General features: G+C 49.2%; 1 protein-coding gene across 1 annotated transcript in view; it reads right to left on the bottom strand.

The window, feature by feature from the left end:
* Positions 1 to 20,000, bottom strand: part of LOC311223559 (CUB and sushi domain-containing protein 3-like) — a gene marked incomplete at both ends in the record, with an annotated part of 752,195 nt that overhangs the window by 37,337 nt on the left and 694,858 nt on the right. The window contains 1 exon segment of the mRNA XM_084308339.1: positions 9,982 to 10,155. Within this exon segment, the coding sequence (XP_084164465.1) occupies positions 9,982 to 10,155 (174 nt within the window).

Raw genomic sequence — 20,000 nt, 5'->3', positions numbered from 1 at the left:
GTAGTGTGATAGTAAAGGGTTAACTGTCTGTAGTGTGGTAGTAAAGGGTTAACCATCTGTAGTGTGATAGTAAAGGGTTAACCTTCTGTAGTGTGATAGTAAAGGGTTAACCTTCTGTAGTGTGATAGTAAAGGGTTAACCTTCTGTAGTGTGGTAGTGAAAGGTTAACCTTCTGTAGTGTGGTAGTGAAAGGGTTAACCTTCTGTATAATAATTTATAATAATAATGCAGGACCTGTTCAGAGGTCTTTAATTGGCATGCAATTGTCCTCAACGTTTAGCGATTAGCACACACGGTTAGCACACACACACACCGGAACACACACGCATGCATTGTCTCTTGTAGGATCGCCGATGCGATTCGTCTCTGCGATTAACCCATCGCGTCGTCCTTCCCCCCCAAGGGCAGCCGGGAGCAGACAGGCGTCGGCGAGGGCCGCGCCAGGGGACCAATCCAAGTGCTCCTGCCCATCTTCGTCAAGGACACCACAGCGTTAGCGATCTGTTGTTGTGCATGTTTTTCCATTGGGTTTATCTTATCGGGGGGGAAACCCTTGCGAGCACGGGGAGAACATGCAAACTCCACACAGAAAGGCCTGGGAGATACCCCACCTGGGTACCTGGCATCATGGAAACCTGGTCCCCAAGCGGGAATCGAACCCTGGACCTTCTTGCTGTGAGGCGACAGTGTTAACCACTACACCACCATGCCGCTGTAGTGTGGTAGTGAAAGGTTAACCTTCTGTAGCGTGGTAGTGAAAGGGTTAAACTTCTGTAGTGTGGTAGTGACAGGGTTAACCTTCTGTAGTGTGGTAGTGAAAGGGTTAACCTTCTGTAGTGTGGTAGTGAAAGGCTAACCTTCTGTAGTGCGGTAGTAAAGGGTTAACCTTCTGTAGTGTGGTAGTGGAAGGGTTAACCCTCTGTAGTGTGGTAGTGAAAGGGTTAACCTTCTGTAGTGTGGAAGTGAAAGGTTAACCTTCTGCAGTGTGGTAGTGAAAGGGTTAACCTTCTGTATGGTGGTAGTGAAAGGGTTAACCTTCTGTAGTGTGGTAGTGAAAGGTTAACCTTCTGTAGTGTGGCAGTGAAAGGGTTAACCGTCTGTAGTGTGGTAGTGAAAGGGTTAACCTTATGTAGTGTGGTAGTGAAAGGGTTAACCTTCTGTAGTGTGGTAGTGAAAGGGTTAACCTTCTGTAATGTGGTAGTGAAAGGGTTAACCTTCTCTAGTGTGGTAGTGAAAGGTTAACGTAAGGTTATGTATATAACCAAGTTCTATGAATTCTGGTGACGCTCAGCGTCAGTCTGCACTGACTTCACTTCGTGCACGTGCACTGAATAAAAAATTCCACAATGTACCTTTACATACCAACATTCGTCTGGCCACACCCCTATCCGCTTACCTTCATAAGCAGGTGTGTGGTCACCTACTCGCCTCCTTCCCAAACTTTCACCACAAGGCGAGATCAAGGGCCGCAGCGGCGTCCTGACGCTGAGCGTCACCAGAATTCATAGAACTTGGTTATATACATAACCTTACGTTCTATTTCATTCTGGCCTCCGCTCAGCGTCAGTCTGCACAAGAGGAGCTGAGCGGAAGCTAGAAGCTCGACAAATGTACCCCGCTGAGGCCCCCCACAACCATCAGACCCTCCCTAATGGAGGGATACCCTCCCTATTGGAGGACGGGAGGGAGACGGATCCGACCGTGCGAAGAGGAACTCGAGCAACTCAACGCACAGGGTGAGCAGACCATGGCTTGACCCCACGACTACGCACACGCACAACCCGCATGCCACCAGGGAAGGAACGGAAGGAACAACCCTCGTTACTAGGGGTGGGACGATACATCGATCCAGATCGATATATCAATCTATTATCAATAATCAAATAGGATCGATGCAACGTAAAAAGATCGATTCATATTGCGATACTCTTATTTTGAAAATCCGGCGATCGCCCCGTCATCGCCCCGCGCCCAGTGTTGTGAAACTCCGTTTAACATCAACAGCACACAGCAGTAGCGTCTAGAGCGTCACTAGAGCAAGACTAGTGTGCCTATTCTGTGACCCAAAACATGTCCCTGCTGTTTTATTCCGCAACGGGTCCAATGCATCTAACCTGCTTTGCAATCCTCGCCACTCCATTATGCCCACGTCACGTTAAAGATCGAAGATAACGTTACGTTAGCGTAAGCTAACAAGCTAACCCAGAGCCATAGGCAGAGAGAAGTGGGGACTGGGAAGGAGGGTGCATTCTCGGGATAGCCCCACTAACAGGATCTGGCCGGTACTGCACCTTAATACAGCTCTGTGACAGTGAATATGATATTAATATAGAAAAAAAAGAAAAACGAACCAAAAACAGTGAACAGGAGGTCTATTTGTATTAGAAACAATAGATCGCAGGCACCTGAATGAAATCGTGTCGTATCGTGGCAGACTGTGTGATATCGGATAATATCGTATCGTTGTCCAAAGAATCGATATCGTATCGTATCGTGATGAAACTGGTGATTCCCACCCTTACTCGTTACTGCCCCCAAAATCACGGGGTCAAGAACAAACTCAACCCCGTGGCAAGGCCATAGCAGCGGAGCGCGAAGGAAGACCCAGACCCACTGAAGGGACTGGATCCCCTGGAAAAAGGGGGCACAGAGAGGTCAATGACGCCAGGCATCAAGATCCCACCAGGCGGTCACTTAGTGACACCGCCCCCCACATCGCCAGCGTATTCGGACAGGGCCCATCCAAGAGCGGGCCCTTTCCCCCCATTAGTACGCCGCCTGGCACACTGACCCTGCAACGCAGGCAGTCAGCATGGCCGTAAAGCATTCAAAAGGTTAACCAACGGAAGCAGGCAGCGCACCGGGGAAACCAGGCAGCAGGCTGTAGACCCGAGCCTGGAGCACTGCGGACGAGACAGGCGCCAAAGGGGTCAACTGAAACAACACCCCGGCGGAAGGGGCGTATGCTGGCATTGTTGCGCACCATGACAAAGCCTCCATCAAAAAAAAACCACCCAGAGGGGTCGAGGCAGAGAAGGCTGACACGATTGGCAGACGTCATGAACGTGCAGGGGCACACTCAACCGGGTAACCCGGGAGTCGACTCTGCTCCAACACACCAGGGAATCAACCACCCTCTTGGTACCACATACGGTGGTTGTTCCTATAACCCCTCAAGAAAAACTCCAAAAAAGGGTTATCCCAGGCCTACGGTTTCAACGAAACATTACTTCGGACCGGGCCCGGCGGCTCGGGAAGCACACAGGGTTACCAGAGGAGGTCCAGAAGACCACCCCAACAGCCCCCTCTTCGCCATGCGTGAGAGAGGAGCGAAAGAAAGGAGAACCAGCCCCTTATGATAGTGTCAGGTACAACCTGTACCCAACAAAGGGTCTCCATAACGCCTAACCCTGTGACACCCGGGCCGACCCGGCATTTTTCCCCCTGAAAAAAGCACAAGTCCCTCAGGGTACCAGAACAGCAGATCTGCGTCCCCGGCAGACAACGGGTTAACTGACCTGGACCAGCGCGACCAGAACCAGTCCCGTGCCCTAACCACGCCGACATGCCCACTCCAGGAGAGGGGGTAGGTATGCGTGTCGATCTAAAACATGAAAAGAGGGCGCCACCCAGACGGTCCCATTTGTACCGCGCTGAGTGGCCCACCCCAAGGGCGTGAGACCCCTCTACCTATGTTCTGATCTATTCCATTAACATCCCCCAGATATGAACGAGAATCCATCGAGACAACCTAGTAAACTGGTGCTCGGAAGAGACACAACTCCATCCCAGTTGCCCTATAAAAACGCTGTTTTAATAACGAGCAACCAAGGCGTACTTAGCCCCCTGCGTGATTCTTTAACAGAAACACACCGAGCCAGCACTATGTACGCGTCGAGACCCAAACACATCAATGGATAGTCTAGCAAGACACCAGACATTGTTCCTCGAAGTCGCCTGGGAGAACGACATGGAGCCGTCGTGCTTCATGTTCTTTCCTCTTTTTATTTAAAAAAGAAAGAAACACAGACTGACATGAATCCCACGTGACGCAGCTGAGGGTAAAAATTCTTTACATTTTTACATCCCGCCACCCTCGCGAGCTGTATAGATTGAAAAGAATATATTGCAACATTGAGCTATGTAACACTTGGGTTAGAGCTCTCCGAGGAGGAGGCACTGAACCAATACACACTCAATAATCGAATTTAATCGAATACACACACAATAGAGCAGAACTCCTTTTTTGAAGTTCTACTCACCTTGACAATCTGAGGAGGAGGCTCTGAACTCTGAGGAGGCTCCCTCACTGGGAAGGAGAGTCCGAACTCACAGAAGGCACTTCTCCCTGAGGAGGAGCTTCGTGAGGAGGAGCTCTGACAACTCCCTGAAACAGATCCATAACATGGACCTGAACAACCCACGGAAGTCTTACCAATAGAGACGCGCTCAGTGACGTACTCTATGGCGGGGGAATTTCCGCGGTGCACACGCCCAATCTTCCAGGGCGTGGGACCAGGAAACCCCCCCCCCCAGTGAACGGGTTAACCTTCTGTAGTGTGGTAGTGAAAGGATTAACCTTCTGTAATGTGGTAGTGAAAGGGTTAACATTCTGTAGTGTGGCAGTGAAAGCTGCAGGTTCATCAGTGTTTGCAACATGGATTCATCTCCATCAACATCACAAGCTTCACCGCATGATTCACACACTTCCTATTGGGCAGCGGTTTGGGCAGCGCAGACAAATGTTCAGTTGTTTCATTTGAACGCTAAAGAATAAATAATCTACATCTACTAAAGCCTGGGTAAATGGTGAGAATATAACTCTATAATTGCTACGCACCGTTATGAAAATGAAATATGTACAACGCTGAGCTGTTCTCCCCCCCCCCCCCCCCCCCCCCGTTCTCAGGCGATATCGCTGAGGTGTAGTTAGTTTAGCTGTCAGCGCCGCTGGCCGTGTACAACATGACAGTTATGTGTTTAATAAAGTTAGGCTACGGCTCTCCTACCTGCACTGCGTTATGACATAATGAATAATAATAATCCGATTACATGGATTGGTACTTAAGTTACATGGAACCCAGTACGGCACATGGACTACACGTGTTCTTCGTCATTAACCCTTTGACCCTTTGTGGCACAAAACACACGCTTTCTGCCACAGCAGCAGTAATGAAGAAGAAGAAAGTGATTTCCTCTCCTCTTCTCCTATATCCTCTCCTCTCCTCCTCTCTCCTCTCCTCCTGTATCCTCTCCTCCTCTCCTCTCCTCCTGTATCCTCTCCTCCTCTCCCTCTCCTCTCCTCTCCTCTCCTCCTGTATCCTCTCCTCCTCTCCTCTCCTCCTGTATCCTCTCCTCCTCTCTCCTCTCCTCTCCTCTCCTTTTGTTTCCTCTGGGCTGAACAGGAAGTGGCTACAGTGTGTGTAGTGATGTGTGTAGTGATGTTACAGTGTGTGCAGTGATGTTACATTGTGTGTGTACTGTGTAGTGATGTGTGTAGTGATGTGTGTAGTGATGCTACATTGTGTGTGTACTGTGTAGTGATGTGTAGTGATGCTACAGTGTGTGTAGTGATGTGTGTAGTGTGTGTAGTGATGTAGTGATGTGTGTAGTGATGCTACAGTGTGTGTAGTGATGTGTGTAGTGTGTGTAGTGATGTAGTGATGTGTGTAGTGATGCTACAGTGTGTGTAGTGATGCTACAGTGTGTGTAGTGATGTGTGTAGTAGGGATGTGCATCTCCTCACTGAGGCCGATGCGATGTGCATCTCGATACGGTGCCAACGATACGATACATTAACGATACATTTGAAGCACCGGGCGATGCGATATGATTCACCCCCTGTTGAGATACGATACGATTCGATACGATTTGATTCAACATAATGCGATTCGGGGCGATACGATGCGATTCAACACGATGCAAAATAATAATAATAATAATAATAATAAATAATACAATTTTATGGTATGACAGAGGATTTGGTTGTATTCCTTATATGCAGCTTATATTATTATTAAAAATAAAAGAATCTACTGTAAGACAATTTATATAAAAACTCTTGGGTGCCTAAGAAGACTTTTGCATAAACTGTCTTTTCTATCCACTTTAGCTAAAAACACACGAGATTTATTTATCATTATTATTATTTTGTTGTTCCTATTTGTGAATAATCATGCACTGAAATGTCAAATCACATTCCATTTGTACCTGTACAATATGGTGAATAAAGTAATCTGAATCTGAGAGAGAGAGAGAGAGAGAGAGAGAGAGAGAGAGAGAGAGAGAGAGAGAGAGAGAGAGAGAGCCCCTCCCCGTCTGAGCTACCCCGTCGACAGTTGATGATGTCACACACTAGACTAGGTCACTATAAATAATTTAGGACCTGCTCCGAGGTCATCAATCGGCACACATGCGATGCATGCATGCAATTCGTATCTGCGATTAACCCATCCCGTCGTCCTTCCCCCCAAGGGCAGCCGGGAGCAGACAGGCGTCAACGTGAGCCGCGCCAGGGGACCAGTCCAAGTGCACCTGTCCGTCTTTGTCAAGGACGCCACAGCGTTAGCGATCTATTGTTGTGCATGTTTTTCCATTGGGTTTATCTTATCGGGGGGGGAAACCCTTGCGAGCACGGGGAGAACATGCAAACTCCACACAGAAAGGCCTGGGAGATACCCCACCTGGGTAACTGGCATCATGGAAACCTGGTCCCCAAGCGGGAATCGAACCCTGGACTAGGATGCGTCTATAGTACTTTCCGACCGTAGCATTATGTCAACATCACGGAGCCAGGCTGGATGGATTGCATGAAGCGATATAATTAAGAAATGAATAACCAATAAATGTGAAGTTATCTTTGAACCCCTGTTGTCAAGCGTCTTCAATATACCCCCCCCCCCCCTCCTCACTAATGTTACTGGTGTTGCAGAGTCACTTTAGTTAGACACTAGTTTAGCGTTAGCTGAACGGCTAACTGGAGTTAGCCAGAGGCTACTAGCGTTAGCATGTTGAGCAATTCTATTCATGTCTCCTCGACTTCCACTGTTTGTTGATAACTGACGCGGCTCTCGCCTTATGTAGTAGCAAAGCAATAGTATCTGCTGTGTGTGTGTGCAGTCACAGTGCACTGCTGACAAGTGGATGAGAGGAAATTATATTAATGCATCGGTTTTTGACCAATGCAAAGACGCTACAACAAGATGCATCGCGAGTTCAGCCTGACATTTTGCAGACGCGGATTTATTCCACCGGTGCACTTGCATCGTGAACGTGTATGCCGGCGCACCGATGCAAATCGATGAATCGTCACATCACTAGTGTGTAGTGTGTGTAGTGATGTAGTGATGTGTGTAGTGATGCTACAGTGTGTGTAGTGATGCTATAGTGTGTGTAGTGTGTGTAGCTATGTGTGTGTACAGTGTGTGTAGTGATGTGTGTGTAGTGATGCTACAGTGTGTGTAGTGTATGTAGCTATGTGTGTGTACAGTGTGTGTAGCTATGTGTGTGTAGTGATGCTACAGTGTGTGTACAGTGTGTGTAGTGATGCTACAGTGTGTGTAGCTATGTGTGTGTAGTGATGCTACAGTGTGTGTAGTGTGTGTAGCTATGTGTGTGTAGTGATGCTACAGTGTGTGTAGTGTGTGTAGCTATGTGTGTGTAGTGATGCTACAGTGTGTGTAGTGTGTGTAGCTATGTGTGTGTAGTGATACTACAGTGTGTGTAGTGTGTGTAGCTATGTGTGTGTAGTGATGCTACAGTGTGTGTAGTGATGCTAACTAAGGATCCACTTCTCTATTCAGAGTCACTCTCTCCGCAGAAGCCCGCGCCCCCCCCTCCCACAGATAATAGCTTTGCGAACGTTTTAATGCATACATAATCACCCCCCCCCCACGCTTATACACACACAGACACACACACAACACACGCACGCACGCACGCACGCACGCACGCACGCACGCACGCACGCACGCACGCACGCACGCACGCACGCACGCACGCACGCACGCACGCACGCACGCACGCACAGACAGACAGACAGACAGACAGACAGACAGACAGACAGACAGACAGACAGACAGACAGACAGACAGACAGACAGACAGACAGACAGAGACACACACACACACACACACACACACACACACACACACACACACACACACACACACACACACACACACACACACACACACACACACACACACACACACACACACACAGTATCAATGAGAGCATCAATAATACACCTGAGTAATGTCTAGTAAAAAATTAATAAATAAAAAAAATCGTAAAAGTTAATCGTGAGTTAAAAAAAATTTGTGGCGTTAATAGAATCGGGCAATAACGCGTTAATACCGCGTTAACTTTGACAGCCTTAATTTCAACACCTTCACTACATATTCAATATGTGAAGCAGCGCTTCCTTCTCTACAAGCTGGACCTGAGAACGTGTGAAAGATTATTTTGGCTATGTAATATATCATGTGATGACATTCTATTCTATCAAATTGTATAATAGACCTATTATAGATGCAAGTATTGTGAGCCATACAAAGAGCTACACAATAGATGAGCATGTTTGATCACAATAACAGTCAAAGGGGAGAGAAGAGGAGAGGAGAGGAGAGGAGAGGAGAGGAGAAGAGAGGAGAGGACAGGAGGAGAGGAGAGGAGAGGAGAGGAGAGGAGAGGAGGAGAGGAGAGGAGAGGAGAGGAGAGGAGAGGAGAGGAGAGGAGAGGAGGGAGAGGAAAGGAGGGGAGAGGAAAGGAGGGGAGAGGAGAGGAGTTGTTGTCCTAACAGGTTATGAATGAACAGTCAGAGGCAGAGGGAGACAAACAAAAAATCCAATTTGCGTCTGTATGTAATTAGTAAAGCACTCCAGTGAAATACAACGACTGCATGTTGGTTGTCCAGGTAACAAGAAACCTGACAAACGGTGGATCAGCAACACAGTCCTTCCATCAGTTTATCCACCAATCGCTTGCTCGGCACGGCAACACATCTCCAGTCTGGAGTGGGGGTGGAGTCAGAGTGGGGGTGTGGCCAGAGTGGGGTGGGGCCAGAGAAGGGTGGGGCCAGAGTGGGGGTGGGGCCAGAGTGTGCAGCAGGGACACCGTACAGCTGTGATAGAGACACCATACAGCTGTGATAGAGACACCATACAGCTGTGATAGGGACACCGTACAGCTGTGATGCTGTGATAGAGACACCATACAGCTGTGATAGAGACACCATACAGCTGTGATAGGGACACCGTACAGCTGTGATAGAGACACCATACAGCTGTGATAGAGACCACCATACAGCTGTGATAGGGACACCGTACAGCTGTGATAAAGACACCATACAGCTGTGATAGAGACACCATACAGCTGTGATAGGGACACCGTACAGCTGTGATAGGGACACCGTACAGCTGTGATAGGGACACCGTACAGCTGTGATAGGGACACCGTACAGCTGTGATAGGGACACCGTACAGCTGTGATAAAGACACCATACAGCTGTGATAGGGACACCATACAGCTGTGAGGGTCGTCCTTCGGATGAGACGCTAAAACCGAGGTCCTGACTGAATTTGTTGTTGAATAACCCAGGACGCCTATCGTAAATAGTATCGCTTCCCCTTAATTGGCTGATATCAATCTGTGTCCTGAGCCGTTCAGCCATTGTGTAGTGTGATGTGTGCCTGGTGCCAGTGTATGGTAGTCAGTGTGTAGTGTGATGTGTGCCTGGTGCCAGTGTATGGTAGTCAGTGTGTAGTGTGATGTGTGCCTGGTGCCAGTGTATGGTAGTCAGGTGAGTAGTGTGATGTGTGCCTGGTGCAGTGTATGGTAGCCATTGAGCCTGTGTAGCCCAAGGTTGGGTGCTACCAGTGGTGGTGAAGGAGGCAATGTCCACCCTACATTGTGGGGAGTGCTTTGAGTCTAGTCATTCATTAATACCACCACCACCACCACCACCAGCAGGCGACTCACGGAGACACTGAGGAAGCTCTCCCCTCCAGGTCCCGGCTCCAGCGCAGGTCAGCGCGGCGGGGAAGGAGAGCTCGTAGCCCGGCAGGCAGCTGTAGCTGACGCTGGTCCCCCAGTCCAGGACAGAGCCCTCCAGCAGACTGTTGGGGAGGGCAGGGGGTGGGGGGCACGTCACCACTGAGAGAGGAGGGGGGGGGGGGGGGGGGGGAGAGGGGGGAGAGAGAGAGAGGGGGGGAGAGTGGGAGAGAGAGAGAGGGGGATAGAGAGATAGGGGGAGAGAAAGAGAGGGGGGGGAGAGACAGAGAGAGGGGGGAGATAGGGAGAGAGAGAGAGAGAGAGAGAGAGAGAGAGAGAGAGAGAGAGAGAGAGAGAGAGAGAGAGAGAGAGAGAGAGAGAGAGAGAGAGAGAGAGAGAGAGAGGGGTAGAGAGAGAGACGAAAAGAAATAGTGGGAGGGAGAGAGAGAGGAGGGGGGAGAGAGAGACATACAGTTGAAGACAAGCATGTTACAGACTTGGATGTGTGAGCGAATGCCCACACCACCCACCCACCCACCACCCACCCACACACCACACAACCCACACACACACACACACACACACACACACACACACACACACACACACACACACACACACACACAGCATTTGCATTTGCATTTTCCAGTAGCTGTTTCTATTTCCTATTCCCACAGGGAAGCAGTTTAGTACCTCGGAGAGGAGTGTTGCTGTTAGAGGTAATGACTATATATATATATATAATGTATAATGACTATGATCAAATGTATTCAGACGTGTCCTTGAGCTTGATACTCTATCCTGCACAATACAACAGACGGAATTAAAAAATGTGTCGTTGATTTGTTGTTGTTGTAGTGAGATTAAGTGAGTCACGCTCATTAAATTATCATCATCGTGTGCAATCATGTGTTCTTTCAGTACAACTGTGATTTTCCACTAACAGTAACTTAATGTCACTGTTTCCTGTTAGTGGCGAGACCTGCATATTAGTTTCAAAGCGCTCTGGGTTCTGGAAATGGGCCTTAACCCTTTCACTGCCACACAACAGCCGGTTAACCCTTTCACTGTGACAATACAGAAGGTTCTATGTCGTTATGGCTTGCTCAGCACCTGTCTGCATATATCTCGCTTCAGCGTATATACACTGAATAAAAACTTCCACCATGTACCTTTACATGCAGCATTCATCTGACCACACCCCATCCGCTTACCTACATAAGCAGGGGTGGGGCCACACACTCATCTCCTTCGCAAATTTCATCCACAAGCGAGTGCCTGCTATAGGCCCACTTGACGTGGAGAAAATATTTAGTCTGAGGAAAGGACAAGGAGATACGTTGACATCATATCTTTATTTTCTCTCTCACTATTTTCGAGAAAATACAGCGATATTGTCTTCGTTACTGGAGTGTCTGGATCATTCCGACCTTCAACGGCTTTTTCGTATTAGGAGCTCACGCCGCTGACATGCTTCCCAGCTACAGTTCTCCTTGCTGCGGCTGGATGGGGTTACCCTCGGCAACACAGCTGGACTGTAGGACGCACCGACTGTTGTGAGAAGCGGTTGTTTCCAGGTTGGGTACGTACTGTTTTGCTTGCGAGCTCTGGTTGTTGTTGATGCTGTGGGGGTTAACTGACAATTTACGAAACGCAGGACTCCATTCCAATAAGATAAGATAAGATATTCCTTTATTGATCCCCTTGGGGAAATTCAGGTATCATAGCAGCATGGGGGAGGGGGAGGGGGTACAGGTAGTATAAGACATGGTACAGGTGACATAATTATAGTTAAAAATCAAATAGAATAAAAAAGCTGTGTAAACAATATAACAAATCAATATAATTAACTCTGGACAACAGAGTTAAATGAGTTATATTTGAGAGATGAGTTATATTTGCCCTACAATAATTATAATATATAATCTAATAATCCAATAATCTAAATCGAATCTAATATATAATAAAAGAAAATGCTAAATGCTAAATATATGCAATAGAACAGCAGTATATTCTGCTACGAGGAACTATCAACGTGAAACCCTCTGTACCTAAACAGCTGCATATAACTCTCTATGATAGCATGTACAATAAAGCTGTATATATATATATATATATATATATATATATATATATATATATATATATATATATATATATATATATATATAATAACATGAGTTAGTACACAGTCTCTTCTCAGTCTCATGCCAGCAGCTCTGGGCCCTGAAACACAACTTCCTCTAAAGTTCACAGCTGGATGCTGTCAAGAGACTTGATGTGTGTGTGTGTGTGCATACTGTGTGTGTGTGTGTGTGTGTGTGTGTGTGTGTGTGTGTGTGTGTGTGTGTGTGTGTGTGTGTGTGTGTGTGTGTGTGTGTGTGTGTGTGTGTGGTGTGTACTGTGTGTATGTGTGTATTGTATGAGTGCAATGTGTGTATGTGTGTGTGTACTGTATGTGTGTGTGTGTACTGTGTGTGTACTGTGTGTGAGTGTACTGTGTGTACTGTGTGTGTACAGTGTGTGTACTGTGTGTGTGTGTGTACTGTGTGTGTGTGTGTGTGTGTGTGTGTGTGTGTGTGTGTGTGTGTGTGTGTGTGTGTGTGTGTGTGTGTGTAGGTGTGTGTGTGTGTGTGTGAGCTTTAAGATGCGTTCTAAAAATAGATTTCCCTAAACAATAAGCTGCAGCTCGTTCATGTGAGCACTGGATCTGGGGTGACATGACTCACACACACACTGCACACACACCCCTGTGCCGTGCACACACACACCCCTGTGCCACACACACACCCATGTGCCGTGCACACACACACACACACCCCTGTGCCACACACACACACTCCTGTGCCACACACACACACATTGCACTGGGAGGTGCTGTCGCACGTTAACGGGTGATTGTTCTGGGCATACAGTCAGGGACCGAAACTAAAGCCCGCCGCCCGCCAGGGGCGCTCAGTTTTTACCTTTGGCGCTTGACACTTAGAGGGCTGCCCGCCGTGTGGCGTGTAGTTCATAACGATACTCTTATTTTGATTGTGCGAGTACAGATTATAGCCTCTCTCGTCTTTTTTTTCTCCGCCGCGAGATTGTTAAAAAACTACAAGTCCCACATTGCACTAAAGTCAACGGTCCAATCACAGTAGAGTGACGTGACTGGTTTCATGAGAAAGAAAGCAAATGACCAATCGGAAGCTCTCATTTGGCTTGTTTACTTCCTGATACGCCGCCATTGCGATATGCGGGCAGTCTGCTCTAGTCTATATCGGACCTCCATGAGCTACCGTTACTGTTTAAACAATGACCCAGTCAACTATTCACTTTTAGTTTAATACATGACGAGGCATTGTCTAACGGTATCTAGCTGGCTAGCTACTGATAGCTGCTGATATCAACAAATGCTCCAGCAATAGTCGACTCGAGTGCATAATACCTCCGTTCCCTCGTTAGCTAGCTTAGCTAGCTCACGTTAGATCTATCTGTCCCAGTAAACTAAATTGTCTTAACGTTATCTACCGGGCTAGCAGTAGCTACAGATAGCTCCTGATATCAATGTCTTATAACATTGATTGAATGCGTATTCTAGCTGAGGGCATGTTGAATGTGATTTGACAAAAGAACCGTAATGTTATAAATAGGGTCCAGCTGCATCGCCGGAGAATCCTTGCATGCTGAATGTAAGGTCTAGCTGAATATAGGGTCTAGCTGCAGGGCCGGAGAATCCTTGCTGGAGCTGGAGGCTACTCAAGTATACACACAGACAGTGGAGCTGTTTGCAGATAGCAAGCATTTTGACTTATTGCGTGGTGGCGATGTCTGGCAGATAATACAACTACAAGTATGATTATATAATATATATTTTATTTACATTTTTTTTTATTTATATAAAATATATATATATTTTTTTTTAATCAAAAAAATCTTGGCAGGTAAGAAATATGCTTGGCGGGTAGACTCTTCCCATCTACCCGCCACTGGCCGGTGAGTCAAAAAGTTAATTTCGCTCCCTGCATACAGTGACACAAATCTGTCCGTCTTTCCTTCTCTCCTCCGTCCGTCCGTCCGTCCGTCCGTCCGTCCGTCCGTCCGTCCGTCCGTCCGTCCGTCCGTCCGTCCGTCCGTCTGTCTGTCTGTCTGTCTGTCTGTCTGTCTCTCCCTCACTCTCATGATCTTGCTGTCTCTCACCCCCACTGTGCCTCTGTCCTCTCTCACTCCCGTTCACTAATTCACTTGCTCTTTTTCTGTAGTTGCCTCTCTTTCTCCATCTCTCCCTCTCCCTCTCTCTCTCTATCTCCACCTCTCTCCCTCCTTCCCCTGCTGTATCTCGCTCTTCTCTCTCTCCCTCCTTCCCCTGCTCTCTCTCTCTCTCTCTCTCTCTCTCTCTCTCTCTCTCTCTCTCTCTCTCTCTCTCTCTCTCTCTCTCTCTCTCTCTCTCTCTCTCTCACCCACCCACAAAGCAGGCAACTCCTTGGATCTCATATTTTCCACGGTAACTCCCCTACATGTATCTGACCATTCCTTCATATCCTTCTCACTAACTCTCATGCTCAACCGAAAGGTCTTCACCCCAACTCAAACCGTCTCACTCAGACGCAACCTGCCCTCCCTATCCCCCTCCACCCTCTGCTCTGACATACTATCCACTCTACCTTTGAGTGACACCTTCTCTGCTCTCCCCACAGAGATGGCAACCTCCACCCTCCTGTCAGCCCTCGCAACCTCCTTCGACAAGCTCTGTTCCCTCGTTGAGAAACCTGCCCGCCGTTCCCCACCCAGTCCATGGCTGACGGAAGCAGTGAGAGAACAAAGACAGGTCCTGAGAGCGGCTGAGAGGAAGTATAGAAAGTCACGCCTCACTGCTGACATCGACACATATCACAACCTCTTGTTAACATTCTCCAAAACCATTACTAATGCCAAAGCTTCTTTCTTTCACCATAGGATCGAGGCCTCTGCCAAGAACCTTCGCAAACTGCATGCTACCGTGTCCTCCCTCCTCACTCCCCCCCACCCCCCTCCTCCCTCATCTTTCTCTGCCGAAGACTTTGCGATCTTCTTTGAGGAAAAAGTGGAGAACATCCGCAGCTCCTTCTCCCAACCCCCACCCATTCCAAATACTGAATCGAGAACCTCATCCTTCACTCTGTCATCTTTCTCTCCCATTACAGAAGCCGAGACCCCGAACCGTCCGACTACATGCCAGCTGGACCAGCTACCCTCCCCACTCCTTCAGACCATAGCACGGGACATCCTCCCATTCCTAACTGCAACCATCAACTCCTCACTCAACTCGGGGGTGGTCCCCACCTCCCTAAAACAAGCCATAGTCACGCCGCTCATAAAAAAAAACCTGAACCCCACCGTCATAGGCAACTATCGTCCTGTCTCTCTTCTCTCCTTCCTTTCTAAAACACTTGAACGTGCTGTATCCAACCAACTTACTGCTTATCTATTACAGAATGACCTCCTAGACCCTAATCAGTCAGGCTTCCAAACTGGCCACTCGACAGAAACGGCCCTCATTGCGGTCACAGAGGCACTTCACTTAGCAAAAGTGAAAGGCCTCTCCTCTGTCCTGATTCTCCTAGATCTGTCTCCAGCCTTCTACACAGTCAACCATCAGATCCTCCTCGCGGCCCTCGCAGGAATGGGAGTGGCTGGCTCTGCGCTGATATTGCTGACATCATACCTCAATGACCGCTCCTACCAAGTGTCATGGAGAGGAACCCTGTCGGCCACCCGCCCCCCTGCGGACGGGTGTCCCCCAGGGCTCGGTCCTAGGACCCCTTCTCTTCTCCCTCTACACTAAATCACTGGGTAACATTATCACGTCTCATGGCTTCTCCTATCATTGTTATGCCGATGATACTCAACTCTTCCTCTCCTTCCCTCCCTCAGATATCCACGTCTCTGAGCGGATCTCGGCCTGTCTGTCTGACATCGCCGCCTGGATGACGACCAACCACCTCAAACTGAACCTAAGCAAAACAGAATTGGTCCACCTGCCGGCCAAATCCTCCCCCCTGACCGAATTTTCCATCACAGTCGAGAATGCAGCTGTGACTGCGTCCCTGACCGCCAAGAACCCCCCGCATTTCATTGTATACCTGTATGCCGTGACAAATAAAACTCTTGACTTGACTTGACTTGACCTTGGTGTTGTCCTCGACGACCAGTTGAACTTCTCTGCTCACATTGCAGCGACAACCAGAACCTGCAGATTCCTCCTGAGCAACGTCAGAAGGATCCGCCCCTTCCTGACAGAAGAAGCCACCAAACTCCTTGTCCAATCAACAGTCATCTCCCGCCTCGACTACTGCAATGCACTGCTCGCTGGCCTCCCGGCCACTGCCACCAGGCCTCTTCAACTCATTCAGAACGCAGCGGCCCGCCTGATCTCAAACCTACCGAAGTCTGCCCATGTCACCCCACGTCTTAGGGACCTGCACTGGCTCCCCATTGCTGCATGAATCCGCTTCAAGGCCCTCGACCTGGCATACCGTGCGGCAAAGGGAACCGCTCCCGCCTACCTCCGGTCAATGGTCTCTAACTACACACCCTCAAGACCCCTACGCTCTGCATCTTCTGGCCGCCTCAGACCTACTCCTATCCAAGCTCCGGGAGGGTCATCAAGGAGAAGTCGCCTATTCTCAGTCCTTGCCCCACAATGGTGGAATGAACTACCCACCCCAGTTAGGACAGCCGGAACCCGTCCAATCTTTTGCGGTCGACTACAGACACACTTCTTCAACCATTATCTGAAATGAAAAAAAATTATAAAATAAAACTCTAACCCTAAATAACCTTACTGTCATGCACTTGTCCTAATAAACTAATAATAATAATATGGATTGGATTTATATAGCGCTCTTCACTGACCCAGAGCGCTTCACAGAGTCATTATTCGTTCATACACAGTCATACCGGTGGTGTAAGCTACAATTGCAGCCAGAGCTGCCCTGAGGCAGACTCACGGAAGCGTGGCGAATAATCATCGCCTACGGCCCCTCCAGCCACCACCAACATTCATTCACATGCATACTCATTCATACGAGGCAAGTAGGTTAAGTGTCTTGCCCAAGGACACAACGGCAAATGGGATGGACATGGGCTTGAGCGGGATTCGACCTGTCTGTCTGTCTGTCTGTCTGTCTGTCTGTCTGTCTGTCTGTCTGTCTGTCTGTCTGTCTGTCTGTCTGTCTGTCTGTCTCTCTCTCTCTCTCTCTCTCTCTCTCTCTCTCTCTCTCTCTCTCCCCCCCCCCCCGCTGTATCATCCAGCTCATATCCACAGCAGGCTGACAGGGTGACAGATGGGCAGCATCACAGCCTCATCACAGCCCCCCCCCCCCCCTGATCCACGCCACCTGCAACTAACATGAGATAAGATAGATCTTTATATATCCCCCCTGGGGAAATATGGGTGTCAACGCAACAGGAGAGGGAGAGGAGGGGGACGAGGGGGGGAGGAAGGAGAGGAGGGGGAGGAGGGGGGAGGAGGGGGAGGAGGGAAAGGAGAAGAGGGGGAGGAAGGAGAGGAGGGGGAGGAGGGGGAAGGAGGGGGAGGAGGGAAAGGAGAAGAGGGGGAGGAAGGAGAGGAGGGGGAGGAAGGAGAGGAGGGGGAGGAGGGGGGGAGGAAGGAGAAGGAGGGGGAGGAGGGGGAAGGAGGGGGAGGAGGGAAAGGAGAAGAGGGGGAGGAAGGAGAGGAGGGGGAGGAAGGAGAGGAGGGGGAGGAGGGGGGGAGGAAGGAGAAGGAGGGGGGGAGGGGGAAGGAGGGGGAGGAGGGAAAGGAGAAGAGGGGAGGAAGGAGAGGAGGGGGAGGAGGGGGGAGAAGGAGAGGAGGGGGGAGGAGGGGAAGGAGGGGGGAGGAGTGGGAGGAGGAAAAGGAGAGGAGGGGGATGAAGGGGGAGGAGGGGGAGGAAGGAGAGGAGGGGGGCGGAAGGGGAGGAAGGAGAGGAGGGGAGGAGGGGAGGAGGGAGAGGAGGGGAGGAGGGGGAAGAGGGAGAGGGAGGAGAGGAGGGAGGAGGAGGGGGAGGAAGGAGAGGAGGGGGAGGAGGGGAGGAAGGAGAGGAGGGGGAGGAAGGAGAGGAGGGGAGGAGGGGAGGAAGGAGAGGTTGGGGAGAAGGGGAGGAGGGGGAGGAGGGGAGGAAGGAGAGGAGGGGGAGGAAGGAGAGGAGGGGAGGAGGGGGAGAAAGGAGAGGAGGGGGAAGAAGGGTAGGAGGGGGAGGAAGGAGAGGAGGGGAGGAGGTGGAGAAAGGAGAGGAGGGGGAGGAGGGGGAGGAAGGAGAGGAGGGGAGGAGGGGGAGGAGGGGCAGGAGAAGAAATATAGAAGAAAGGCAATCATGAGGAAGCAAAAAAAAAAGCAGCGACTGATATTAGAGAAGATATTAGAGAAGGCATTCGTTTTTGGTTTCAGCCGCACCAAAAAGAAATAAAAAAGAAAAGGAAAGACATATTCTTCTCTCCATACGTCTGAGAGAAAATAAAAACCTAGTGATTACCGGCCAAGTCTTTTATCACCCTAGATAATCTCAGAGAGAGAGAAAGACAGATAGAGAGATGGGAGAGAGAGCAATATAAAGAGAGAGAGGGGGGGGTGGGGGATTATGGAAAGAGGGAGGGATGAGAAAGAGAGAGAGGGGGGAAACAGAGGGAGAGAGGGGGGAGAAGAGAAAGAGATATGAGGGTGAGCGAGAGAGAAGGAGAGAGAGGAGAGAGAGAGGGGGGGAGAAGGAGAGAGAGGGGGAGAGCGAGAGGGAGAGAAGGAGGGAGAGGGGGGTGAGAGAGAGCGAGAGAGAGGAGAGAGAGAGCGAGGAGAGCGAGAGAGAGCGAGAGAGAGAGAGAGAGAGAGAGAGAGAGAGAGAGAGAGAGAGAGAGAGAGAGAGAGAGAGAGAGAGAGGGAGAGAAGGAGAGATAGAGGGAGTGGAGAGAGGGACAGAAGGAGAGAGAGGGGGGTGAGAGAGAGAGGGAGAGAAGGAGAGAGAGGAGAGAGAGAGAGAGAGAGAGAGAGGGGGGGGGTGGAGAGAGCATGAAGACCAGGGGGATATAATATAAATGAATAAACTATAAAACATCTGTGTTACTTGTGAGTCAGAGCAACATTAATTTAGAGCTTCCCATTCATTATGAACCCAGCTCTCTAATGATCATAACACCCATGAGAGCAGGGGGGGGGGGGGCAGGGGGGGGGGGGGGGGTGTCTGTGGAATAGGCAATTTAATTAAGTTTTATTTATTTGCTAGAAAGGTTTGAACCATACGGTTAAATATTGTTTCAAACACAAATCAAAATATTCATTGTCATGTTCCCTAATAAAATCGTTGACAACGAAATGATTTCTATGCCCGTCTTTTTTGACAATTCCTGTATGAAAGGTGCTATACAAGTGAAGTGTATATCATATTATTTATTACCTTCCATCTCTTGGCTGGATGGGCCAGCCGCTTCTTCCTTCTTTTGGCCATTATCCATTTCCTCGTGAATTTTTTTTTAATCTACTTTTTCTCCTCCTTTTTTCCTGTATTTTCCTCCCATCCCAATTGAGTTGTTATGCCAATTCCCCCCTCCACTTCCTGGTCATTGCACGCATTTCCCCCCCACTGGTCGGTCTAGGGAGCCCTGAAGTCTATCACATGCTTCCTCCGATACATAGGAGACAGCCAGCAGCCAAATACTTAGAATCGTATACGAGCGATGGGCGTAAAAAACAAGTGGTATTTATCAACACAGAGTATTTGCAGGCGTGCGTACCTGTGCACGCACGTTTGATAAATCCTGATTTTTCTCTCTATCTGTCTCCCTCTCTCTCTCTATCTCTCTATCTGTCTCCCTCTCTTCCTCTCTCTCTATGTATCCCTCTCTCTCTCTCTCTCCTCTCTCTCTATCTGTCTCCCTCTCTCTCTATCTGTCTCCCTCTCTCTCCTCTCTCTCTATCTGTCTCCCTCCCTCTCCCTCTCTCTCTATCGGTCTCCTCTCTCCTCTATCCTCTATCTGTCTCCCTCTCTCTCCTC

This window comes from Notolepis coatsorum (assembly GCF_963971535.1).
Source record: "Notolepis coatsorum genome assembly, chromosome: 2".
Lineage (NCBI taxonomy): Eukaryota > Metazoa > Chordata > Actinopteri > Aulopiformes > Paralepididae > Notolepis > Notolepis coatsorum.
This window is presented reverse-complemented; position numbering and strand designations above follow the sequence as displayed.